This window comes from Ascaphus truei, chromosome 17 (genome assembly GCF_040206685.1).
Source record: "Ascaphus truei isolate aAscTru1 chromosome 17, aAscTru1.hap1, whole genome shotgun sequence".
Lineage (NCBI taxonomy): Eukaryota > Metazoa > Chordata > Amphibia > Anura > Ascaphidae > Ascaphus > Ascaphus truei.
In genome coordinates this window covers 19,966,754-19,994,001 of record NC_134499.1, presented here as the reverse complement: position 1 = coordinate 19,994,001, position 27,248 = coordinate 19,966,754, and the positions used below count along the sequence as shown (strand labels likewise).

Here is a 27,248-nt window from a genome sequence, read left to right as displayed (position 1 = left end):
AAGCCACCCCAAAACCAGAGATAGTCAACCTGACATGTAAGAGAAACACACCCAAACTAGAGAGACACCCCGACATCAGGCACACTGCCAAAACATTGAGGTACTCATGAGATACACCCCAGTATCAGAGAGACAACCTGACATCAGGCACACTGCCAAAACATTGAGGTACTCATGAGATACACCCCAGTATCAGAGAGACAACCCGACATCAGGCACACTGCCAAAACATTGAGGTACTCATGAGATACACCCCAGTATCAGGGAGACAACCTGACATCAGACAACCCTAAAATATTGAAATATTTCTGAGACTCCCCAACAGAGACACCCGCCCAAAAATGAGACACCCCAATTCAGAAAGGCCACAACACCAGAGAAACACCCCAAATTAAAGAGACACCCACATACCAAAAATACATTCTAGAGATATCCCGCCATGACCCCAGGGAGACACCCCAAAACTAGAAAGTGGGAGGAGTCAGCGGCAGGTACCTGAGTATTTATCCTGATCGCGCCAATCGACGGGATCTCAAAATAGTAACCTGGGAAAGTAATCACAGGTCAGAGAAACAGCACACATGCACAACCACACACTGCACAACTACACACATACACAACCACACACATGCACAACCACACACTGCACAACTACACACATACACAACCACACACATGCACAACCACACACTGCACAACTACACACATACACAACCACACACATGCACAACCACACACTGCACAACTACACACATACACAACCACACACATGCACAACCACACACATGCACAACCACACACTGCACAACCACACACTGCACAACCACACACTGCACAACTACACACATGCACAACCACACACTGCACAACCACACACATGCACAACCACACACTGCACAACCACACACTGCACAACTACACACATGCACAACTACACACATACACAACCACACACATGCACAACTACACACATGCACAACTACACACATGCACAACCACACACATGCACAACTACACACATACACAACCACACACATGCACATCTACACACATACACAACCACACACTGCACAACCACACACTGCACAACCACACACTGCACAACCACACACATGCACAACTACACACATGCACAACCACACACATACACAACCACGCACATGCACAACCACACACATGCACAACTACACACATGCACAACCACACACTGCACAACTACACACATACACAACCACACATGCACAACTACACACATGCACAACTACACACATGCACAACTACACACATACACAACCACACACTGCACAACTACACACATGCCCAACTACACACTGCACAACTACACACATACACAACCACACACTGCACAACTACACACATGCACAACCACACACTGCACAACTACACACATGCACAACCACACACTGCACAACTACACACATGCACAACCACACACTGCACAACTACACACATACACAACCACACACTGCACAAATACACACATGCACAACCACACACTGCACAACTACACACATACACAACCACACACTGCACAACTACACACATGCACAACCACACACTGCACAACTACACACATGCACAACTACACACATGCACAACTACACACATACACAACCACACACTGCACAACTACACACATGCACAACCACACACTGCACAACTACACACATGCACAACCACACACTGCACAACTACACACATACACATCCACACACATGCACAACCACACACTGCACAACTACACACATGCACAACCACACACTGCACAACTACACACATACACAACCACACACTGCACAACTACACACATGCATAACCACACACTGCACAACTACACACATACACAATCACACACTGCACAACCACACACTGCACAACCACACACTGCACAACCACACACATGCATAACCACACACATGCACAACCACACACATGCACAACCACACACTGCACAACTACACACATACACAACCACACACTGCACAACTACACACATACACAACCACACACATACACAACCACACACTGCATGCACACATACGAAATGTCGCACACACACTGCACGCTGCGCACACGCTCTCTCTCTCACCCTTGTTTGCGCAGGCCATCCACTGCAGAGGAGTCACATCGTAATTGTGCTGCCCGACTGAGAAAGTGAAGACCCGAACCTAAGAGACGAAAGACAGTGTGAGATAGAGAGGCAGTGAGAGTCAGGCAGTGTGAGAGAGCGAGGCAGTGTGAGAAAGCGAGGCAGTGAGAGTCAGGCAGTGTGACAGAACGAGGCAGTGAGAGTCAGGCAGTGTGAGAGAGCGAGGCAGTGTGAGAGAGCGAGGCAGTGTGAGAGAGCGAGGCAGTGTGAGAGAGCGAGGCAGTGTGAGAGAGCGTGGCAGTGTGAGAGAGCGTGGCAGTGTGAGAGAGCGTGGCAATGAGAGAGAGCGAGGCAGTGAGAGAGAGCGAGGCAGTGCGAGAGAGCGAGGCAGTGCAAGAGAGCCAGGCAGTGCGAGAGAGCTAGGCAGTGCGAGAGAGCTAGGCAGTGCGAGAGAGCGAGGCAGTGCGAGAGAGCGAGGCAGTGCGAGAGAGCGTGGCAGTGCGAGAGAGCGAGGCAGTGTGACAGAGCGAGGCAGTGTGAGAGAGCGTGGCAGTGTGACAGAGCGAGGCAGTGTGACAGAGCGAGGCAGTGAGAGAGAGCCAGGCAGTGCGAGAGAGCCAGGCAGTGCGAGAGAGCCAGGCAGTGCGAGAGAGCCAGGCAGTGCGAGAGAGCCAGGCAGTGCGAGAGAGCCAGGCAGTGTGACAGAACGAGGCAGTGTGACAGAACGAGGCAGTGAGAGTCAGGCAGTGTGACAGAGCGAGGCAGTGTGAGAGAGCCAGGCAGTGAGACAGAGCGAGGCAGTGAGAATCAGGCAGTGTGACAGAACGAGGCAGTGAGAGTCAGGCAGTGTGAGAGAGCCAGGCAATGTGAGAGAGCCAGGCAGTGTGAGAGAGCCAGGCAGTGTGAGAGAGCCAGGCAGTGAGAGTCAGGCAGTGTGAGAGAGCGAGGCAATGTGAGAGAGCCAGGCAGTGTGAGAGAGCCAGGCAGTGTGAGAGAGCCAGGCAGTGTGAGAGAGCCAGGCAGTGTGAGAGAGCCAGGCAGTGTGAGAGAGCCAGGCAGTGTGAGAGAGTCAGGCAGTGAGAGTCAGGCAGTATGAGAGAGTGAGAGTGTGAGGGAAAGTGTGAGAGTGCGAGTGTAACGGGGTGGATCCCCTTTCAGATAGATAGAAAAAAAACTGTTTACATAACCTGATACAGCACGGAGGAGGTTAATTCTAAAGCAGGGGGCCTTCATTACTCTCCTCAGCTGCCTCACTAGCTGCCTTTACAAACTCTGCAGTCGTGACTGCGGGATCTCTCTAACCCAGGAAGCTTCGAGAATCTGGGCCGCACAGGAGGGGCCGCACTGGAGGGGCCGCACAGGAGGGGCCGCACTGGAGGGGCCGCACAGGAGGGACGGCACAGGAGAGGCGGCACTGGAGGGACCGCACAGGAGGGGCCGCACTGGAGGGGCGGCACTGGAGGGGCCGCACAGGAGGGACCGCACAGGAGGGACCGCACTGCACATCACAAGGCTTAGCGCTCACAGATAGGGACTAAGGTCTGATGTTAGTCAGAGCTCCAGCGGAGCCGGGTGTGTTCATTGTTGTTTACTCCTTACACACACAGGCGCAGTGTTATGTTGTTAAAGGTTTGGGCGAAATAAAAGCCAACATTTGTTTTTCGAAAGCAGTCTCCTGTTTTCACCTCTGCGCACGTCCCCTGCCCGCGCGCACCTCTCCCACCTGCGCACATCCCGTCCACGCACATCTCCCGTCTGCGCACATCTTTTGCATGTGGGATGAGAGGTGGCCTTTGGATCTAAAAGGAGGTCCCGGAGACAGTCAGGGTATTATTTTGTGCTTTAGTTTGCAACAGCTTGAGCTACAGGAGTCCAAGCAGAAGAACAGGCAGAAACAGCACACTGTGCTGGACAAAGCCAAAAATGCCACAGTCGGACTGGGGGGACTGCTACAGATGGTGACCCACACAAGGTACTGATCCTGTGAAGAAAGTCTACTCCATTACGTGTGCAAAAGTAAAAAAGAAAACCACATGGGTTTTTTAAATGGCTGCTCAGCAAAAATTAAAAGTCTACAGAGACGCCTGAGAGAGCTACGAACTCTGCAAGTGAGGTCTGCCCCACCTGTGTGGCTACCAGCTGGGGTTCTAGCACAGGCAGAGAATATTGATGCAACAGCGCCTCCCGAGGTCAATGTGAAGAATACACATGAAAGTGCCAGAATGGAGGATAAAATGTATTTTTTCTGTAATGAACCCAGCCACACGAAAGCGTTTCCCTTCAGGCCTTATGATGCTGATGATAGCTTTATCTTCTATGCTACAGATCTCTCTGTTCGCAGCTTATGTTGAGTGTGGGACTATGGAGAAGCCAGACCGTATCTTACAGAATGAGCTGGAGACGGCAAACGCAGCTATTACAGCCTTGGACGAGACACATAGCTGCTCTGACGATATTATTGCTGACTGGAAGGACAACTATGAGTACGCTTTGACAAGAGTGGAAAGTCTCTTGGAAGAAGGCCCTCAGTCTCAGGATAGAGTTCGGACTCTCTCTTTACGTCTCAGCACAGAGCTCGGACTCTCTCACCGTCTCAGCACAGAGCTGGAATCTCTCAAAAGGAGTTTCACAGTCTCGTACAGAACTGGAAATCTCAGAAAGAGATTCGCAGTCTCAGTACTGATCTGGAAGTTTCTCAAAAAGAGCTTAACACTTTCAACACAGAGCTGGAAGTCTTGCACCAGGAGTTCTGAAGTGTCAGAACAGAAGTGTGTAAATGGAAGGACGACTATGTCCTGAGTCTTTTAGAGACTGTAACAAGAGAGAATGGAATCCTGAAAGAGGAGGCTTCAAACCTGAATGATCAAGTCAGTGAAGGAAATGAGAAGCTTTACGATGTATGAAAAGTGAAGAAACAGATGACGCGAGAAAAGTTGGAAGTGCAGTTGGCACTGAAAGAAGCAGAGGGCGCCCTGGAGAAGGAAAGAGGCCAATCACTTTGTTGCCAGTTAGAAGTTTCTCAGATCAGAATCTGAAAGGAAGAAGGGAAGCATTCTAACACTCCAGAAATACTATAGAACTCTTAGCCAAGGAAGGCTGGAGAGAGAAAGGTATCTGCAGATGTTCTGCAGCGGTCGTCACACAGGTTCGTACAGAGGAACGAAAACTCGTTCGCTTTATCACCAGAATTAAGCAGCCTGCCTTCTCCAGTTAATATGGACAGAGCGACGACAAAGAAAGAGGTATAAACATTTGAAGGAAAGTTTAATTGTGGTCCAGTCACATGTTAGGACGTGTCTGCAGCAAAGATGCTACAGGAAAATGAAGGAAGCTGCTAGTGTGATTCAGTCCAGATTATTTATTTATAAAATGTTTTACCAGGAAGTAATACATTGAGAGTTACCTCTCGTTTTCAAGTATGTCCTGGGCATAGGGTTATGATTACAAATACATGGGTACATTAGGTGAACAGGGTTATACATTAAATATGAAGACATTGCATGAACAGTTAAAAATAAAATAAGTTATAGGCGTATGTAACTGTTACAGATCACATTAAAATGTGACAGCTTTATTTTTTAAAGAACTTAGACTGGTGGTGGATGTGAGAGTCTCCGGTAGGTTGTTCCAGTTTTGGGGTGCACGGTGAGAGGAGGAGGAGCGGCCGGATACTTTGCAGAACCTTGGGACCGTGAAAAGTCTCTTGGAGTTAGATCTTAGGTGATAAGTGCTGCATGTGGTAGGGGTGAGGAGCTTGTTCAGATAGACGGGTAGCTTGCCCAGAAAGTATTTGAAGGCAAGGCAGGAGAGATGAACTTTGCCCCTAGACTCAAGTGATGGCAAATCTAGTTATTTGAGCATTTTGCAGTGATGTGTGCTGTAGTTACATTAGAGGACAAAGCGGTATGTTAAATTGTAGAGGGTGTCTCGTTTGCCAAGGTGAGTTTGGGGTGCTGTGCCATATACTAATGTCCCCATAGTTTATAATTGGCATTAGCATCTGCTGTGCGATGCGCTTTCTGACAATCAGACTTAGGGAGGTATTTATAAATTACTCCTAGTTTGGCATAGGTTTTGGTTGTCAGGGTATCAATGTGCAACCCAAATGTTAAATGGGAGTCAAACCATATGCCCAGATAGTTAAAACTAGTAACAGGGGCAAGGATGGTATTAGAGCAGGTTCTGATCTGCCATTGGTAGCTTTAGAAATTTAGCTTTGGTCCCAAATACCATTGTTACAGTCTTGTCAGTGTTTGAAAAGAGTTTGTTTTGGGAAATCCAATTTTCAAGTCTTAAAAAATCAGCTTGAGGTAAGTATCCAAGATCGGAGAGGCGAGGGCTGTGTGCATATAGGATTGTGTCATCCGCATACATGTGTATTAAAGCTTCCTTGCAAGCTGTAGATAGATCATAGACGAGTAGGGGCCCCAGAACAGAGCTTTGCGGGCCACCGCTATCCAAGGGGTTGGATATGGGTCCTACGTCACAACCAAGCAAGCTGTGCGTTCCTACAAGCGCATTCACAATGGCGTCTCAGTGCTACAATCAGCTTTCCAAAAAATCCAGGAAAGAAGAACCAAATTACGACTGAGAAGCGCAACACCAATACAAACAAATTCCACGCGATGAAAACAGCCACTATAATGATTCAGTCTTTGGCTAGAATGAGACAGAACTGTATCTATGATCACAACCCTAAAGATGCAAAACTAGTTGTCCACTTGTCTTTGCAAGGGGAAAAGGCACAAGACTACAGGTTTGCCAACTGCAAAAAGGTGAGAGAACTACAGCAAGATTTATGTATTGGAATGTGGGGATCCTGAACCAGATGCAAATGACTTCTCTACTGATAAGGGCGTCATGCTTTTGCGGATAAGCCCGTGATGGATGAGGAAGCTGTAGACCGGTGTGCCCTGGTACTGCAGGTGCTTCAAGACGGTGCTACTATAGTAGAGATGCCCTGCCAGACATCACCTGGGACTAACCCACACATTGGAGAAGCGGACATGCTGGTAAATTAATGCATCGAGAAAGAGAGGCCCAAGACTATAAGTCGTCCGACTGCCAAAGAGAGATGCCACGGGTGTCAATCAGAGTTGATAAACTCCACGAAGGTTTAGCTGCCTGAGATCAATGATGCTGAGCCAGACACAGGTGGTTACTCTAGTGACGGAAGAAAAGATCGCGAGACACATGAAACTTGTTACCAAGTGAGTAAAAGATGAGTTGGTAAAATGGAAAAATGAGCTTGCGCAAGAAGTCCTCCGCAGGGCTAAGGAAACCAAGCACATCGTGGAAAAGCTGTGCTTTGTAAAAGTCATCCACGAGCGTCTAAAGCATGCTGAATGCTAGAGTCTACTTGGAGACACTCGTTGTATGCACAGGCTTCAAGGACTTTGTCACCAATATGCTCTTCAATCAAGTACCAGAAAACTGCCCCAAAGGCAAAAACCAAGATTATTTGTAGGAGTGAGGATCGCCTAAGAAAATACTTTACTCTAAGGAGAACACTATGGAAATCTCCAACCCCAGACTAAGGATGTGGTCTCTATCCCAACCTAGGGTTAGGGCTCAAGAGAGAGTGGAGGGATGGGCTTCTGCCGTGGCCAGCCCTAGCTACCCACAAACAGGGGAGGAGTGTAACAGGGTGGATCCCCTGTCAGACAGGGAAACCCTGTTTACATAGCTTGATGCAGCACTGAGGAGGTTAATTCTAAAGCAGGGTGCCTTCATTGATCTCCTCAGCTGCCTCATTAACAGACTTTAAAAACCCTGCAGTAGTGATTGCAGGGATCTCTTTGATCCAGAAAGCCGAGCGCACCTGGAGCGCACAAGAGGGATCACGCTGCACAGCAGTCAGATACCCTGGGCCGCCGTGGAGGATACCCGAGCCTTGGATTTCCCAACCGCTATACCGGCAGGAGGAAGCCGGTGGCCCCCGAAGGTAAACCGTCCCTCACACTAAACTCTGTTTTCTTGTTGGTAAGGGGCTTAGCGCTCCGACTCACAGATGGGGACTAAAGGTCTGATGTTAGTCGGAGATCCAGGCGGACCTAGGTATATTTATGTTTGTTTTTTCCTTATATGCTGAACAGAAGCAGTATTTTATGTTGTTAAATCTTTGGGCGAAATAAAAGTCTAAATCTGTTTTCCAAAACAGTCTCCTGTTTTCACCTCTGCGCAAATCTCCTACAGTGTGTGTGTGTGTGTGTGTGTGTGTGTAGGTGTGTAGGTGTGTGTGTGTGTGTGTGTGTGTGTGTGTGTGTGTGTGTAGGTGTGTGTGTGTGTGTGTGTGTGTAGGTGTGTGTGTGTGTGTGTGTGTGTAGGTGTGTGTGTAGGTGTGTGTGTGTAGGTGTGTGTGTGTGTGTGTGTGTGTGTGTGTGTGTGTGTGTGTAGGTGTGTGCGTGGTGTGTGGGTGTAGGTGTGTGCGTGGGTGTGTAGGTGTGTGTGTAGGTGTGTGTGTGCGTAGGTGTGTGTGTGTGTGTGTGTGTGTGTGTGTGTGTGAGAGACAGTGTTTTTTTTAATTAAGATGTGATCGTGTCGATCGGGGCACTTGTCATGATGTAGACATACAAATGTTAATGTTATATGTATGTACATGGCCACCAAGAGGCTGAGCAGGAAAAGGATCTTCCTCTGGCAGTGAGGGGGTCCTCCTTTTGTACATTACACGCAATTGCCATTCCCCATACAACCTTTTCTCAGTATCTCTACTACTAAAATGTTAATGCATGTCCTCATCCTCTCCCACCCGGACTACCTTCTCCTCACTGGCATCGCCATTTGTAACCTTCAATCTAGTCAAAATGCTGCTGCGAGGATTCGCTCGCTCTCCTCAATCAGTCTCTGCTTCTCCTCCTGAAAACCCAGCTGTCTCTAATATTCACTACAACATTCTTCTCTCTCCCCAGGCTTCTCAAGACTCTCCACTCTTCAACCCCGGCCTGTCTCCTGTCACTACATCTCTGTCGCCTGCCACCCTTCTCACATGCTTTCTCCCACCCCCGTCCCCCTCTGGGTCTCCCTCCCTCTCAACATCCGACAAGCACCTTCTCTCTAACTTCAAAGCCATCTGAAAACACACCTGTCCAAAAAACCGTGATTAATTAATCCTGGTTGACCCCTACTCACTAACAATGGTACGCACATATACTCTCTAACCCAGGGGCAAATCAACCCCAGTCCTTAAACCCCCCCCCCCCCCCAAAAGGTCAGGTTTTAAGGATATCACTGCTTCAGCACAGTTGAAGACTGAGCTACTGACGGAGTCACCTGTGCTGAAACAGGCTCTTTGACCGAGCCACTAATTGAGCCACCAGTGCTGAAGCAGGGATATCCTGACAACCTGACCTGTTGTGGTGGGGGGGGGGGGGGGGGGGGTCTACACACAAATCCCGCCTGCATTATTACATCCCCTCTATTGTAATGCAATTAAACTGTTTGTAAAGCGTGCCAAGCGCCCCGTGCCTGGTTGAGGCTATCAAAATATACAAGGGCTTAGATTTGGTCTGGCCTTAAAGTCTCCACCTATGATAAGGTCCCTTCCTAATCGGCCATAATTAGAGGCAACATGTAGAGGAAAAAATTGCGGTTTGGTTTTCATTGGGTTCGTAACGATACAAGAGGAAGTCAAACTCCAATCTTTGCGACAACCATGAACCACCTCCCTCCGTATCGCTTTTAAAGTGATGTGACGGGGATTTTGGTTTGAATGAAGATGGCTCCACCTTGTCTTCTGAGATGAGGAGAGGACATCGTTCTTTAAACCTGTGTTGGTCGCTTGTATTAATTGTGTTTTTCCCTTTTTGCGCTTTCTTTTTTTTGCACCAGTGTGCCGTGCATCAACTACCGGAGATGGACTGGGTCAAGTACTTAGGGCCACAGTGAGCGGAAAAGCAGTGGTGGTGCACCGAGAGATGGACAGGGAGGATGCCGGCGATTACGCCGTGGTGAAGGAGCGTTTGCTCACCCGATATGAGATTACCTTGGAGACTTACAGGCTTCAATTTCAGGCTCTTGAGAAGCGACCCTAGGACTCCTACACAGACTTTTCAGCCTGGCTAGCTCACCACACCAAGAAATGGGTTGCGGGGTGTGGTGAGCTCTTCTAAGAGTCTGTTGGACCTGATCGTAAAAGAGCAGTTCTTGCTATAATGCGTCCCTGAGGTCAGGGAATAGGTAATGGACCAAAAAACCTGCCACCTTTATCCAAGCGGCCAAACTGGCAGACGACTTCATGATTGCCCGGCCTGAGCTCCGGCGGAACTCGCGGCCGCCAGTCCTCCCACCGGCGGCAGCCCCCACACCCGCTGCTCCCTACTGGCATTCTAGCTTGGCTAGTACCAGCATCCGATCCTGGCCATCCGAGTTTGCCCATGAAAGGCGGTGATCTGATGCAACTGCATGAGACACCTATGGCTGGATTGTCTGGATGCTCCCCCGACTACCGGTACCCACACCACCGATCGCCTACGTGAGGTCCGGTACCTCTGCAGGACCATCGGGCACCTCTGGACCAGGTACCCCAGACTCCCGACCCAGTCTACATCACCTCGATGGGAGCCGTGACCAATGGAGTGTATAGAGTAGCCACCGTCTGTATGGACCGCAACGATCCCCGGCACGTTCGCTCAGTGAGCATCGGGAATAGAAAGGCTGCCGGCTTGATGGACACTTGAGCTATAATTTTCCAGGTAAAGCGGACTGACGGAGCCCCCAAATCCCTGCAAATTGCCCGTGTGCAATGGGACAGCTATAAGCATTACAGCCGATCCAGTACCGGCGTGGTTGCTGACCCGGTCGTACGGATCGACCACGCGCGGTTCTCTGAGGTCGTGCCGGAGCGACCTGAAAGCGAGGCAGCGAGTTCTGCTACAGCGGGAAATGTAAACGTGCTGCTCCGGGAATTGCAGCCGGCGATACTTACGGAGTTTAAGCTGATACCGGAGTGGAATCTGCACCGGGGAAGGCGTTGCGGTGGCGCCGGGCACCTAGACTGTCCAGGATTCCCCCTGTGTGGCCCAGGGATTGTGAGCATAGCTCTGTTGGGATACTTTGTTTTGGGTCTGCTGGCTCTCGCCAGAATAAGAATTTATTTGACTTTGGTGTCCTGTCTGGTGCCTGATCCCACAAAAGAGTGACATACTTAATCATGGGTTGGGTGGGGGGAAGTTGAGGAGAGTGGAGGGGGGGGAGAGTGGGGGGAGGGGTGGTGGGGAAGAGTGGGGAGGGGTGGGGGGGGTAAGTTGAGGAGAGTGGGGGGGGGAGTAGGGAGGTGTGGTGGGGGGGGGGGGGTGGAGAGGTGAGAGACTGCTGGGGGAGGCTTGTTATTAAAGCTTAATGTGATATATCCCAAACTTGAGCCCCCTCGTCCCCCTGTATACAGAGTCCCCCCATGCTCCCTCTGTATATAGAGCCTCCCTGTTGCCCCCTTTATACAGAGCCCACCCCTTGCTCCCCCTGTATATAGAGCCTGCCCCTTGCTCCCCCTGTATATAGAGCCTGCCCCTTACTCCCCCTGTATAGTGCCCGCCCCTTGCTCCCCCTGTAGACATAGCCCGCCCCTTGCTCCCCCATATAGAGCCCACCCCTTGCTCCCCCTGTATACAGAGCCCGCCCCTTGCTCCCCCTGTATACAGAGCTGTATACAGAGCTCCCCGGTCACTCACGGTCTTGTTTGGCCAGTTGTATTTCTCGAACACATCCTGCACACGGTCCTCCCCCCCGTCCGTGAACATCATGATTATCTTGTTACAGTTTGCACGTGTGACGTTTGTCTGTGACAGGCAGGGAGTGGACATAATGACCATGGGTAACCTCCCCTGCATCACTGCTCCCATAACCCCCTCCCCCTCAGCATCTCTCCCATAAACCTCCCCGCAAAGCGTCACTCTCATAACCCTCCCCCGCAGAGCATCGCTCACATAGGCCTCCCCCGCAGAGCATCGCTCACATAGGCCTGCCCCGCAGTGCATTGCTCACATAGGCCTGCCCCGCAGTGCATTGCTCACATAGGCCTCCCCCGCAGAGCATCGCTCACATAGCCCTCCACCGCGGAGTGCAACTCCCATAACCCTCCCCCGCAGAGCATCGCTCACATAGCCCTCCACCGCGGAGTGCAACTCCCATAACCCTCCCCCGCAGAGCATCGCTCACATAGCCCTCCACCGCGGAGTGCAACTCCCATAACCCTCCCCCGCAGAGCATCGCTCACATAACCCTCCCCCGCAGAGCATCGCTCACATAACCATCCCTCGCAGAGCGTCGCTCTCATAACCCTCCCCTGCAGAGCGTAGCTCACATTACCCTTTACGCAGAGCATCGCTTATTTAACCCTCCCCCGCAGAGCATCGCTTACAACATAACCCTCCCCTGCAAAGCGTCACTCCCGTGAACTCTCCCCCGCAGAGCGTCGCTCCCATAACCCTCTCGTACAGAGCGTCGCTCCCATAACCGTCCCCCGCAGAGCATCGCTCTCACATTGTGCAGCTGGCTGAAGGCGTACTCGAAGCCGGCCTTGTAGTCCGTGGTCCCGCGGGCCACCATGTCCTGTACGGACTCCTTTATCACCTTCTTATTCCGCACATTGGCCTGGACCAGCTGCCGGAAGCAGGACACGGGCTCCGCCTTCTCGTGGAACTGGGGCCAGGTCACACAGGGTCAGTGGGGTCACACAGGGGCAGTAAGTTCACACAGGGGCAGTAAGTTCACACAGGGGCAGTGGGGTAACACAGGGGCAGTGGGGTCACACAGGGGCAGTAAGTTCACACAGGGGCAGTAAGTTCACACAGGGGCAGTGGGGTAACACAGGGGCAGTGGGGTCACACAGGGGCAGTAAGTTCACACAGGGGCAGTGGGGTAACACAGGGGCAGTAAGGTCACACAGGGGCGGGGTCAGTGGGGTCACACAGGGGAGGGGGTCACACAGGGGTGGTGTCACACAGGGGAGGGGGTCACACAGGGGAGGGGGTCACACAGGGGAGGGGGTCACACAGGGGAGGGGGTCACACAGGGGAGGGGGTCACACAGGGGAGGGGGTCACACAGGGGCGGGGGCAGTGGGTTCACATAGGGGAGGGGTCACACAGGGGCGGGGGCAGTGGGGTCACACAGGGGAGGGTGTCACACAGGGGCGTGGGCAGTGGGGTCACATAGGGGAGGGGTCACACAGGGGCGGGGGCAGTGGGGTCACACAGGGGAGGGTGTCACACAGGGACGTGGGCAGTGGGGTCACACAGGGGCAGTAAGGTCATACAGGGGTAGGCTCAGTGGGGTAAGACAGGGGAGGGGTCACACAGGCACAGTAAGGTCATATATATGGGCGGGGTCAGTGGGGTCAGACAGGGTGGGGTCACACAGGGGCAGGGGCAGACAGGGGAGGGGTCACACAGGGGCAGTAAGGTCATATAAGGGTGGGGTCAGTGGGGTCACACAGGGGCAGGGTCAGTGTGGTCAGACAGGGGAGGGGTCACACAGGGGCAGTAAGGTCATACAGGGGCGGGGTTGGTGGGGTCAGGCAGGGGAGTGGTCAGTGAGGGGTCTGTTTAGAGTGCACAGATAAAGGAGGGGTGACAGGATGGGATGGGGGAGTGAAAGGATGGGGACTAACAAGATGGGGGTGACGGGATGTGATGGGGGGGTGATGGGATGGGAAGGGGGGTGACAAGGTAGGAGTGGTGACAGGATGGGAGGGGGGGTTGACAGATGGGAGGGGGGGTGACAGGATGGGAGGGGGGTGACAGGATGGGAGGGGGAGTAACAGGATGGGAGGGGGGGTGACAGGATGGGAGGGGGGGTAACAGGATGGGAGGGGGAGTGACAGGATGGGAGGGGGGTGACATGATGGGAGGGGGGTGACATGATGGGAGGGGGGGGTTGACAGAATGGGAGGGGGGGTGACAGGTTGGGAGGGGGAGTGACAGGATGGGAGGGGGAGTGACAGGATGGGAGGGGGAGTGACAGGATGGGAGGGGGGTGACAGGATGGGAGGGGGAGTGACAGGATGGGAGGGGGTGACAGGATGGGAGGGGGGGTGACAGGATGGGAGGGGGGTGACAGGATGGGAGGGGGGTGACAGGATGGGAGGGGGGTGACAGGATGGGAGGGGGGTGACAGGATGGGAGGGGGGGTTGACAGGATGGGAGGGGGGGTTGACAGGATGGGAGGGGGAGTAACAGGATGGGAGGGGGAGTGACAGGATGGGAGGGGGAGTGACAGGATGGGAGGGGGAGTGACAGGATGGGAGGGGGGAGTGACAGGATGGGAGGGGGGAGTGACAGGATGGGAGGGGGGAGTGACAGGATGGGAGGGGGGGGTTGACAGAATGGGAGGGGGGGTGACAGGTTGGGAGGGGGAGTGACAGGATGGGAGGGGGAGTGACAGGATGGGAGGGGGAGTGACAGGATGGGAGGGGGGTGACAGGATGGGAGGGGGAGTGACAGGATGGGAGGGGGTGACAGGATGGGAGGGGGGGTGACAGGATGGGAGGGGGTGACAGGATGGGAGGGGGGTGACAGGATGGGAGGGGGGTGACAGGATGGGAGGGGGGGTTGACAGGATGGGAGGGGGGGTTGACAGGATGGGAGGGGGAGTGACAGGATGGGAGGGGGAGTGACAGGATGGGAGGGGGAGTGACAGGATGGGAGGGGGAGTGACAGGATGGGAGGGGGGAGTGACAGGATGGGAGGGGGGAGTGACAGGATGGGAGGGGGGAGTGACAGGATGGGAGGGGGGAGTGACAGGATGGGTGAGGTAATGAGTGTCACTCACTGAGGCAACGCTCACGTAGTCGTCATCAGACAGAGTGTCCAGCATCTCCATCACCGACGTCTTCATCAGCTTCAGCGTTAGACCGCTCACACTGCCACTACTGCAATATATATACAGCTAGCTATCCATGTGCGCGTAGGTATATTATATATTATATATATACGGGGGTCTGTGTGTGTATATTATACTCCAGCGGAGATATCCGTTGCACTCAAAAAACAGTCAATGAACAAAGGATTCAAGTGAGATACTCAGGGGTCCATTCAGGAAGCTTTCATATGTGACTTAAGGCCTCGTCCCCAGTGTCAGCTGCTGCGCACGCTACGGCGTGTGCGGCGGGAACAAGATCCGCCCCTGTATGGTGCCGGGCTCAGTAGCTGCCTGCGCGCGCATGCGTACAGATCGCGATGCGCCACCACATTTTGTAAAAGACAAGGATTTTGTCTTTTCTGGCGGCGAAGGAGCGCTGGCCACGTCACGGCGGCGGGTCAGCCAATGAGGGCGAACCAGCCGCGTGACGTCATGGCCGCGCCTGCTTGCAACCCGTCGCGATCTCCTGCAGCTCAAGCACAGACCGCGGCTTTCACACGTGCACGCGCCGCCAGGCTTGCGTGCAGCAGCTGACCCTGGAGCCGTGGCTTGTTACGTGTACTTTCCAAGTGACTTTGCATGTGCAACTATTCAGAACGCTGCGATAACATATCAAAACCGCCTGGAAACGGCTTTGTAACGGGCGTTAGCACGCTCACTCTGACACGCTGTGCGGGAGCTCAAAAAAGGCCCCAATGCGCTTGTTGTTGTTGTTGCCAATAACTGCTATTCAGGTAGCTCCAATATACACTTCGCCCCTTGAACCTGCATATTGCATGTTGCATGTTGCAGTTGCATGTAGAGGAGTCAGCGATGAGTAGATGTTCTTTTCTTCTTTCTTGAACCGGTCCAGGAGATGTTGACACGCCGTCTTCTTCCTGTCAAATGCGATGTGACAGGCCTTATATAAGGCCTGTGACGTCACATTTGACACCCATGGCACATCCACCTCTTCGATTGGTGGATGTACCATGTGTCTAGGCATCAGGTTTGGCGGAAAATTACTTCTCTACCAAACTTGATGGAGTCACATGGTACATCCACCATGTGATACCTTCCCTTTCTTTGGCGATGTGACGTCACCTTAAAGGGAGTAAATCCCAACCAGGTGCAATATGCTTCCCTCCATTTAAGGTGACGTCACATCACTCAAAAAAGGGAAGGCATCACATGCTACATCCACCAATCAGATGTACCATGTAATTCCATCAAGTTTGGTAGAGAAGTCATTCCCTGCCAAACCTGATGCCTAGACACATGGTACAATTAGATTGGAGGATGTACCATGTGTCTGTCAAATGTGACATCACAGGCCTTATATAAAGCCTGTCACATCTCATTTGACGGGAAGAATACGGCGAGTCAGCATCTCCTGGACTGGTTCAAGAAAGAAGATAAGAAAGAAGATAAGAAGATCTACTCATCGGTGACTCCTCTTCAAGCAACTGAGGAACGAGGACTCCAAAAGCCTCATGCTGTACTTCAAGATGAGGATCATTGCTTTGTGGGTCAAGAGTTGTTGGTGCTGCAGCTACACTTTGACTATAGGGTGCCCATTTAAGCCACTGTGACAATCAATGCATTTTTTGGTTACTGTTTAGTTTAATTGTATTGTAATGTGTTGTTTATTTTAAAGTATTTTTTAGGGGGCCCATTGATTGCCAATGTGGCTATCTATGCCCCTGTTGAGAGCATAGGTAAACACAGTGACAATCAATGGGTTTCTTGGCTAGTGTTTGTTTTTGTAATGTGAATTTTATTTCTTTGTGTATTTCTTTTCTTAGGCATCACAAATGGGCAAGGCGTCCTATTTGCCATATTTGGCTACTAGGCCTTCTGCCCATTTGTGTGTGTGGTGATGGGGGGTAGAGGAGATGGGGGTAATTGCCATGGAGAGGGTGATTAGGCCTCCCTGGTTGGTTAACCCTTTAATTACCATAGCAGTTACTACCCGCTAAGGTTATTAAGGGGTTACTGGCCAATAGCTAGTATTTTAACGTAAATGTTGGCACCACGGAAAAGGAGTAGGAGGATGGCCTTCATCCCGGCGGGCAGAAGTACAACTTTTATTTACTATAGAGTTGCTGGCTATTGATTTATTTTGAATGGGCAAAAGCGCTATTAGCCACATATGGCTAATAGGGCTTTTGCCCATTACTAGGTGTGGTGGTGGTGGTGGTTGTTGGCGGTAGAGGTGGTGGGTAGTAGGGGGCCCATCGGTTGCCAATGTGGCTATCTGTGCCCAGTTGAAGGCATCGATAACCACAGTGACAGTCAATGGATTAAATGGAAAGTGTATTTTTTTTTAAATAGTATTGTAATTTGTATTATATTTTATTTTATTGCACTGTACTGCAATATTTGAATGAGTGAAAGCGCTATTGGTTAATAGAACTTTTGCCCATTCCTGTGTGGTGGAGGTGTGGGGGGGGGGTTTGGTGGTAGAGGAGGTGGGTGAAGGTTATAGTTGCCCCAGGCTGCGTGGGTAGACCTCGCAGGAGGGGTTAACCCCCCCCCGGTCACATAAACAGTGACGCATCTCATTTAAACTTGCAGGAGATACCGGCACCCGATACTGGGGCTTGTGCCTCGGGAAGCCGGGTGTCGCTGGACCTGCCATTAATGCGGTTCAGGTCCGGAGACCCCCTGCTTCAATACTAGGTTAATAAAATTTAAATAAGAACAGCACGATCGCCAGTAAGAGCTCAGCAGGGAGATGCAGTTTCTCTGTGCACAGCTCTTCCAGACAGGGGGGGGGGGGGGGAAATATCGCTTGAAAAGCAAATTCCAACCCGTGCGGAGTGTCATTTGTGTAAGAAACGGTATTTTCCAAGCGATATAGCTTACCATTCGGGAGGAACATGCAAACACGCTCGATGTTGCAGTGATAACATCGAAGCTACCTAAATAGGACCCTTATCTTCCAGCGCCCACTTAATTATGGAGAAAATAACAATTTATTCCATCAATCGAACAAACAGATAAAGTGGGCGACGCTTCGGACACTGAAGTCCTTTGTCAGGCACCTAATGCAGTGTTATTCACACTGGCTCTTACAGTGCAGGTGAAAGTCATACTTAGCGACAAACATGTTCTCTCAGGACTCTGTGCGGGGTGCTATCAGCCGGTAGCAGTCTCCGGGGGCCGCGGCAGGAGCCAGAGAGACAATGTTATCTGTTTATTAGAGTGATGGAATAAATTGTTATTTTTTCCACAATTAAGCGAGTGCTGCGGACTTTGTACTATGTGTATCTCCCGGCGCTGGATGGTGATTCTGGCCCCGCCGCGCGCACCACTGAGCTTTGTACTATGTGTATCTCCCGGCGCTGGATAGTGATTCTGGCCCCGCCGCGCGCACCACTGAGCTTTGTACTATGTGTGTGTATATAATATATTTACAGGGCTCTGTGTTTATATACAGTATTATATATAGATATATGGGGCTCTGTGTGTGTGTGTGTGTGTGTGTGTGTGTGTATATATATCTTTGTGTATACATTATATACATGGTGCTCTGTACTTACACATCAACGATGATGACCATATCCTTGGGGGACGACGCTCCCTGTATATACCTGGTAAATATATACACACTTAAATATATAGCCATATACAGTGTACACACACACACATATATATACTATATACACATACTGTATGCAAACACACACAACTATACATATACACACGCAAAAACACACACACACACATATATATACAGTATATATACATACGCAAACACATATACACACACACATATACTGTATATACACATATATCATAAGGAAACTGGGGATCGAGTGAGAAATATTGAGGATATGACAAGAAAATGGGCCCTGTTCTTTTCCTGAACACGGGGTGTGTGTACACTCACACACACTGTTTCATATACACCCTCCCAACCATCCCCAGTGTACACTCACACACACTGTTTCATATACACCCTCCCAACCATCCCCAGTGTACACTCACACACACTGTTTCATATACACCCTCCCAACCATCCCCAGGCTGCTGGTAGTAGTAGGGAGGAGAGCAGCCGCCCGGCTTCTTTAACACTGCAGCTTCCGGACAGGAGATGGCGCTGCAGATCTCTCCATAGCTGAGAACTCCCGGATCCTCTGTACAGACGTGTACGTGTGTGTGTGTGTGTGTGTGTGTGTGTGTGTGTGTGTGTGTGTGTGTGTGTGTGTGTGTGTGTGTGTGTGTGTGTGTGTGTGTGTGTGTGTGTGTGTGTGTGTGTGTGTGTGTGTGTGTGTGTGTGTGTGTGTGTGTGTGTGTGTGTGTGTGTGTGTGTGTGTGTGTGTGTGTGTGTGTGTTTATAATGCATATGTGTGTGTTCCATGTATGGTGTGCACAGTATGTATATTGTGTGTATATAGTGTTTGTACATACTGCATGTAAATGTGTGGGTGTATATGACGAATATATGTTGTGTGTATTTGGTACATGTGTATTACAGTATATAGTGCATGTATGGTATGAGTGTGTATGTATGGTACGCGCGTGTACATAGTGCATGTATGGTATGCGTGCACGTGGTGCATGTATGGTATGCGTGTGTGTATGGTTTGTTTGTGTATATATATATATATATATATACACACACATATATACATACACACACACACACACACATATATATATTTATACACACACACACACGTACATACAGTATATACACACACAGTATAAAGACATACAGTATATATATATATATATATATATATATTCACACACATACACACGCATACAGTATACACACACACACGTACATACAGTATATACACACACATATACATACAGTATAAACACATACAGTGTATGTAAGTATATATATATATATATATATATATATATATATATATATATATATATATATATATATATATATATACACACATACACAGTGGTCAACAAATCACCAAAAAATCTACTCGCCAAACAAAAAAATCTACTCGCCACCTAGTACCACACGTGTGCTGCTTGGGCCAATAGGAGCTCGCCACGATGTTAAATCCACTCGCCCGGGGCGTGCAAATGTATAGGTTTGTCGAACACTGCACATACATATATATATATACATACACACACACGCATACAGTATACACACACATACACGTACATCCATATAGTATATCCACACACGTACATACAGTAACATACTGCTAACAGGCCTCTCTGCCTCACAACTTTCTCCTTTACAATCTATCTAAAATTCGGCTGCCTGAAAACAGTCTCTGCTCATCTCCTCCTTAATCCCTCTCCTGGCTTCATATCAAATTTTGGATCACCCACAAAGTTCTCCTCTTTACCTTTAGGCCCGGGCCATAGAGGGGTGAGGCGATCCGAGCCGCGCTGACGCTGAGGCCTGCTGAAATCTGGGCGATTTCATGCCCATACAGGCGAGCCAGCGGGCGCGATCGGAGGTGGGGAGAGACTGAGGGAGGCGGGGCAGTGACGTCGCTGGGCCAATCGCCCGCGACGCACTGACGTCGACGTCACGGCGCTGTGACGTTGACACTGCTGTGCTGTGATTGGAGGTTTTCAGCCGACAGCGCGCTGAAAAACAGCTTGGCGCTCGGCTGAAAACTCCAACTCGTCAGCACGCCTGCGGACGCTCGCGTGAGCCCCCTCTCAAGGCATCCTCATTGAGGATGCAGGGGCTCAGCGCGGAGCGTCCGCACGGCTCAGCACGGCCTGTCCTTCTATGGACTCGGCCTTAGGCTCTCCACTTATCTGCTCCTTCCTACATATCAGCTCTGATCTCTCGCTGTGCCCGTGCTCGTCTCCTGCACTCTACCCATCACTGTCTCCTTTCCATCCCTTACACCACTACTGCTCTCTCTTGCCTTAAACCCTTTCTCTTCTCTGCTCCTTACCTGTGGGACTCCCTCACACTCAGTATACACCAAGCACCTTCTCCCCACCTTTAATCAAACCTTAAAACTCACCTCTTACATTAAGCATTTCATTAGCCTGGACTCCTGGCTACTGTCCCACACACAGTCACTCCAACCAACCATTGTGGCCAAGCACTGCCATCTACTGCACTTACCCACCATCAAGGCCATGCACTGCCATCTACTGTGCTTACCCACCATCAAGACCATGCACTGCCATCTACTGCACCTACCCACCATCAAGGGCAGGCACTGCCATCTACTGCACCTACCCACCATCAAGGGCAGGCACTGCCATCTACTGCACCTACCCACCATCAAGGCCAGGCACTGACAGCTACCGTGCTTACCCACCATCAAGGCCAGGCACAGGCAATGCCAACTACTTCACTTATTCCCTCACCTGCTGGCTCTGTAAATCTCCCAATATACCACTTAGATTGTAAGGTCTCCAGGGCAGGGAAAATGTGTTTGTTGGCTTGGGCCAATAGGAGCTCGCCACGATGTTAAATCCACTCGACCGGGGCGTGCAAATGTATAGGTTTGTCGAACACTGTAATATATATATATATATATATATATATATATATATATATATATATATATATATATATATATATAATGAAATTGAAATATTACTTTGTGCTCATTAGCATGTCTTAGACAGGTTTGCGCCCTGCATTTCACAATTATCACCCAGCATACAGTGCTTCCACTGCAGCAAGGGATTCTGGGAAGTGACATGCAAATGAGCACACAGTCCCACCTTTTGCTTCAAAACCATTTAACATGGTCCCCTATAAGCTTAAGCTTGCAGCATTTCACAGCTTTTGAGCTCAGCCAGTAAACCCATCCACAGACAGCAGTTTCGACCTTAATGGGTCTCATCAGTGTGAGAGTTGGTTATACTGGCTTTGCAAAAAAAAAATACATACGCACACACACATACATGCAGACATACACACACATTATATACACACACACACACACACACACACACACACACACACACACACACACACACACACACACACACACACACACACACACACACACACACACACACACACACACACACACACACACACACACACACACACACACACACAGAGTCTGGAGGTCCCTGCTCTGTTATTTTAGACATTTTCCAGTGGCAATGATGCGTGAAATGAAAATTGGCCAGAGCTGCTCAGGGCTGGAATATCAGAGATATCCAGAGGGGAGGGGAGAGAGAGAGAGATGGAGGGGGGGGGGGGGGGGGACAGAGAGATGGAGGGGGGGGGGGAGAGAGAGAGATGGAGGGAGGGGGGGATAGAAAGAGGAGGAGGGAGAGAAAAAAGGAGGAGAGAGGGGGGATTGAGAGAGAGGGAGGAAGGAAGGGAGATGGATAGCGAGAGAGAAGGGAGAGAGAGAGGAGGGGGAGTGGGAAAGAAAGAGGAGGAGGGGGAGAAACAAGGGGGAGGAGAGAGGGGGACAGTTGGAGAGAGGGAGGGAAGATGAGAGAGGCTGGGAGGAGATGGGGACAGTGGGAGAGAAAGAGGAGGGAAAGGGTGGGGGGAGAGAGAGAGGCATGAGATGGACAGTGGGAAGTGACCACGTCATACTACTGTCATATTAACACGATATCACGGTGTCACCGCATCCTCACCAGGGTCTCCGGCGCACGTCGTACAAGTCAATTTTGCTCGGCGCTCTCCAGGGGGTAGCTGCAGGGATAGAATACATGGTCAGTGGCGCCCCAGGATGTCGCAGCCCCCCCTCCCTCTGCGCTGCGTCTGTGGGTACCTGGATAGTATCGGGTGACACCGGTGGCACTGCCGAAAACTTGCCAAAGCAGAGTTGGGTCCTCGTGCCGGTTCTGAATGAAGACGTCTTCAAGGGCGTCCGTCCAGTTCAACTCATTGAGAATAACCGTGGCTGGCGGGATATGGGGGGGCAGTGTTCAGTGGGGAGGACACGGAGGGGGGGGGCGCACAAGGGGACTAGATGGAGACATGGGGGGTCAGCGGGAAGGCAGGAGGTACAGAGCGGGGGCACATGGGGATATCGGGGGCCAGTGGTCAGCAGGGAGGACAGGAGGCAGAGAGCTGGGGCACACAGGGATATCGGGGGACAGTGGTCAGTAGGGATTGCAGGAGATAGAGAGCGGGGGCACACAGGGCTATCGGGGGCCAGTGGTCAGCAGGGGGGGCAGGAGGCAGAGAGCGGGGGCACACAGGGATATCGGGGGACAGTGGTCAGTAGGGAGGGCAGGAGGCAGAGAGCGGGGGCACACAGGGATATCGGGAGACAGTGGTCAGTAGGGAGGGCAGGAGATAGAGAGTGGGCACACAGGGATATCGGGGGCCAGTGGTCACTAGGGAGGACAGGAGGCAGAGAGCGGGGGCACACAGGGATATCGGGGGACAGTCTTCAGTAGGGAGGGCAGGAGGTAGAGAGCGGGGGCACACAGGGATATCAGGGGCCAGTGGTCAGTAGGGAGGGCAGGAGATAGAGAGTGGGCACACAGGGATATCGGGGGCCAGTGGTTAGCGGGAAGGCAGGAGGCAGAGGCACACAGGGATATCGGGGGACAGTGGTCAGTAGGGAGGGCAGGAGATAGAGAGCGGGGGCACACAGGGATATCGGGGGACAGTGGTCACTAGGGAGGACAGGAGGCAGAGAGCGGGGGCACACAGGGATATCGGGGGACAGTGGTCACTAGGGAGGACAGGAGGCAGAGAGCGGGAGCACACAGGGATATCGGGGGACAGTGGTCACTAGGGAGGGCAGGAGATAGAGAGCGGGGGCACACAGGGATATCGGGGGACAGTGGTCAGTAGGGAGGGCAGGAGATAGAAAGCAGGGGCACAGGGATATCGGGGGCAGTGGTCAGCAGGGAGGGCAGGAGATAGAAAGCAGGGGCACACAGGGATATCGGGGGACAGTGGTCAGTAGGGAGGACAGGAGGCAGAGAGCGGGGGCACACAGGGATATCGGGGGACAGTGGTCACTAGGGAGGACAGGAGGCAGAGAGCGGGGGCACACAGGGATATCGGGGGCAGTGGTCACTAGGGAGGGCAGGAGATAGAGAGCGGGGGCACACAGGGATATCGGGGTCCAGTGGTCAGTAGGGAGGGCAGGAGATAGAAAGCAGGGGCACACAGGGATATCGGGGGACAGTGGTCAGTAGGGAGGACAGGAGGCAGAGAGCGGGGGCACACAGGGATATCGGGGGACAGTGGTCACTAGGGAGGACAGGAGGCAGAGAGCGGGGGCACACAGGGATATCGGGGGCAGTGGTCACTAGGGAGGGCAGGAGATAGAGAGCGGGGGCACACAGGGATATCGGGGTCCAGTGGTCAGTAGGGAGGGCAGGAGATAGAAAGCAGGGGCACACAGGGATATCGGGGGCAGTGGTCAGCAGGGAGGGCAGGAGATAGAAAGCAGGGGCACACAGGGATATCGGGGGACAGTGGTCACTAGGGAGGGCAGGAGGTAGAGAGCGGGGGCACACAGGGATATCGGGGGCAGTGGTCACTAGGGAGGGCAGGAGGTAGAGAGCGGGGGCACACAGGGATATCGGGGGCCAGTGGTCAGCAGGGAGGGCAGGAGATAGAAAGCAGGGGCACACAGGGATATCGGGGCCAGTGGTCAGCAGGGAGGGCAGGAGGTAGAGAGCGGGGTCACACAGGGATATCGGGGTAGTCACATGATGTAGCTTGTGGCCACTGACAGATGGAATGGCCTCAGTATAAGTCTGAGCTAATTGTGTACATGTGATTAATTACACCCACTGACAGCTCGTTAATTGTTACCAGCACATAGAGCACTTAGCACCTCGACTCCTCACACCGTGATCACTTAGCGTAGCGTGAAATACCTTGTTAGCAACAGGATACACTGTGCAGGTTACATAGTATCCTACAGATCTCACACAGTCATTGTACCATATCCTCGTTCCCTATCACCCCGCCCCCCCCATATACCCGCTCCCTATAACTCCACCTATTACCCCTCCCCCCCATATAACCGCTCCCTGTAACTCCTTCTATTACCTCTCCCTCTTAGCCTGTGTCCATACAGGGGCAGACCGCGCAGACGCGTCCGCACGCTGAGCGATCAGACTGCCTAAAGGTAGTGATCGCGTCTATGCAGCGTGCGGGGCGCGCGGAAGCTGGAGGGGGCGCACGATGCGTGTGAAATCAATCAAAACTGATTTCTTGCGCGATAGGGCGGTCACGTGAGCGGTTCGCCCAATGAGGGCGAACCAGCTCCGTGACGTCACTGGCCCACCCATAGACACGCCCCCGGACGGCGCACGTACTAGAGCCAGCGAAAGCACCCGCTTTCACTCAGCCTCCGCACGGCTGCAGTGTCTGTGGACGCAGCCGTACTTCATATAACCACTCCCTATAACCACTCCCTATAACCACTCCCTATAACCGCTCCCTATAACTGCACCTATTACTTCTCCCTATTACTCCCTATAACTCCATATACCCGCTCCCTATCACTTCTCCTATTACCCCATATAACCGCTCCCTATAACTCCTCCTATTACCCCATATAACTCCTCCCTATAACTCCTCCTATTACCCCATATAACCAGTCCCTATAACTCCTCCTATTACCCCATATAACCGCTCCCTATAACTCCTCCTATTACCCCATATAACTCCTCCCTATAACTCCTCCTATTACCCATATAACCGGTCCCTATAACTCCTCCTATTACCCCATATAACCGCTCCCAATAACTCCTCCTATTACCCCATATAACTGCTCCCTATAACTCCTCCTATTGCCCCATATAACCGCTCCCTATAATTCCTCCTATTACCCCATATAACTCCTCCCTATAACTCCTCCTATTACCCATATAACCTCTCCCTATAACTCCTCCTATTACCCCATATAACCGCTCCCAATAACTCCTCCTATTACCCCATATAACCTCTCCCTATAACTCCTCCTATTACCCCATATAACCGCTCCCAATAACTCCTCCTATTACCCCATATAACCGCTCCCTATAACTCCTTCTATTACCCCATATAACCGCTCCCAATAACTCCTCCTATTACCCCATATAACCGCTCCCTATAACTCCTCCTATTACCCCATATAACTCCTCCCTATAACCCCTCCTATTACCCCATATAACCCCTCCCAATAACTCCTCCTATTACCCCATATAAGTCCTCCCTATAACCCCTCCTATTACCCCATATAACCCCTCCCAATAACTCCTCCTATTACCCCATATAACCTCTCCCTATAACTCCTATTACCCCATATAACCGCTCCCAATAACTCCTCCTATTACCCCATATAAGTCCTCCCTATAACCCCTCCTATTACCCCATATAACCCCTCGCAATAACTCCTCCTATTACCCCATATAACCTCTCCCTATAACTCCTATTACCCCATATAACCGCTCCCTATAACTCCTCCCATTACCCCATATAACCGCTCCCTGTAACTCCTCCTATTACCCCATATAACCGCTCCCTATAACTACTCCTATTACCCCATATAACTCCTCCCTATAACCCCTCCTATTACCCCATATAACCCCTCCCAATAACTCCTCCTATTACCCCATATAACCGCTCCCAATAACTCCTCCTATTACCCCATATAACTGCTCCCTATAACTCCTCCTATTGCCCCATATAACCGCTCCCTATAATTCCTCCTATTACCCCATATAACTCCTCCCTATAACTCCTCCTATTACCCATATAACCTCTCCCTATAACTCCTCCTATTACCCCATATAACCGCTCCCAATAACTCCTCCTATTACCCCATATAACCTCTCCCTATAACTCCTCCTATTACCCCATATAACCGCTCCCAATAACTCCTCCTATTACCCCATATAACCGCTCCCTATAACTCCTCCTATTACTCCATATAACCCCTCCCTATAACTCCTCCTATTACCCCATATAACCGCTCCCTATAACTCCTCCTATTACCCCATATAACTCCTCCCTATAACCCCTCCTATGACCCCATATAACCGCTCCCAATAACTCCTCCTATTACCCCATATAACTGCTCCCTATAACTCCTCCCATTACCCCATATAACCCCTCCCTATAACTCCTCCTATTACCCCATATAACCGCTCCCTATAACTCCTCCTATTACCCCATATAACTCCTCCCTATAACCCCTCCTATTACCCCATATAACCCCTCCCAATAACTCCTCCTATTACCCCATATAAGTCCTCCCTATAACCCCTCCTATTACCCCATATAACCCCTCCCAATAACTCCTCCTATTACCCCATATAACCTCTCCCTATAACTCCTATTACCCCATATAACCCCTCCCAATAACTCCTCCTATTACCCCATATAACCCCTCCCTATAACCCCT

At 51.3% G+C, this 27,248-nt stretch overlaps 1 protein-coding gene across 1 annotated transcript in view; it reads right to left on the bottom strand.

Annotated features, from left to right (window-relative positions):
* The window catches only part of CACNA2D2 (calcium voltage-gated channel auxiliary subunit alpha2delta 2), a 211,669-nt gene that overhangs the window by 87,842 nt on the left and 96,579 nt on the right, over positions 1-27,248 (bottom strand). Inside the window, exons 8-15 of the mRNA XM_075573647.1 lie at positions 22,656-22,787; positions 22,519-22,576; positions 18,492-18,542; positions 14,878-14,977; positions 12,590-12,748; positions 11,779-11,886; positions 2,111-2,189; positions 496-545 (exon numbers count right to left, since the gene is read on the bottom strand). Coding sequence (XP_075429762.1) covers positions 496-545; positions 2,111-2,189; positions 11,779-11,886; positions 12,590-12,748; positions 14,878-14,977; positions 18,492-18,542; positions 22,519-22,576; positions 22,656-22,787 — 737 coding nt within the window. The remainder of the gene's footprint in view (positions 1-495; positions 546-2,110; positions 2,190-11,778; positions 11,887-12,589; positions 12,749-14,877; positions 14,978-18,491; positions 18,543-22,518; positions 22,577-22,655; positions 22,788-27,248) is intronic.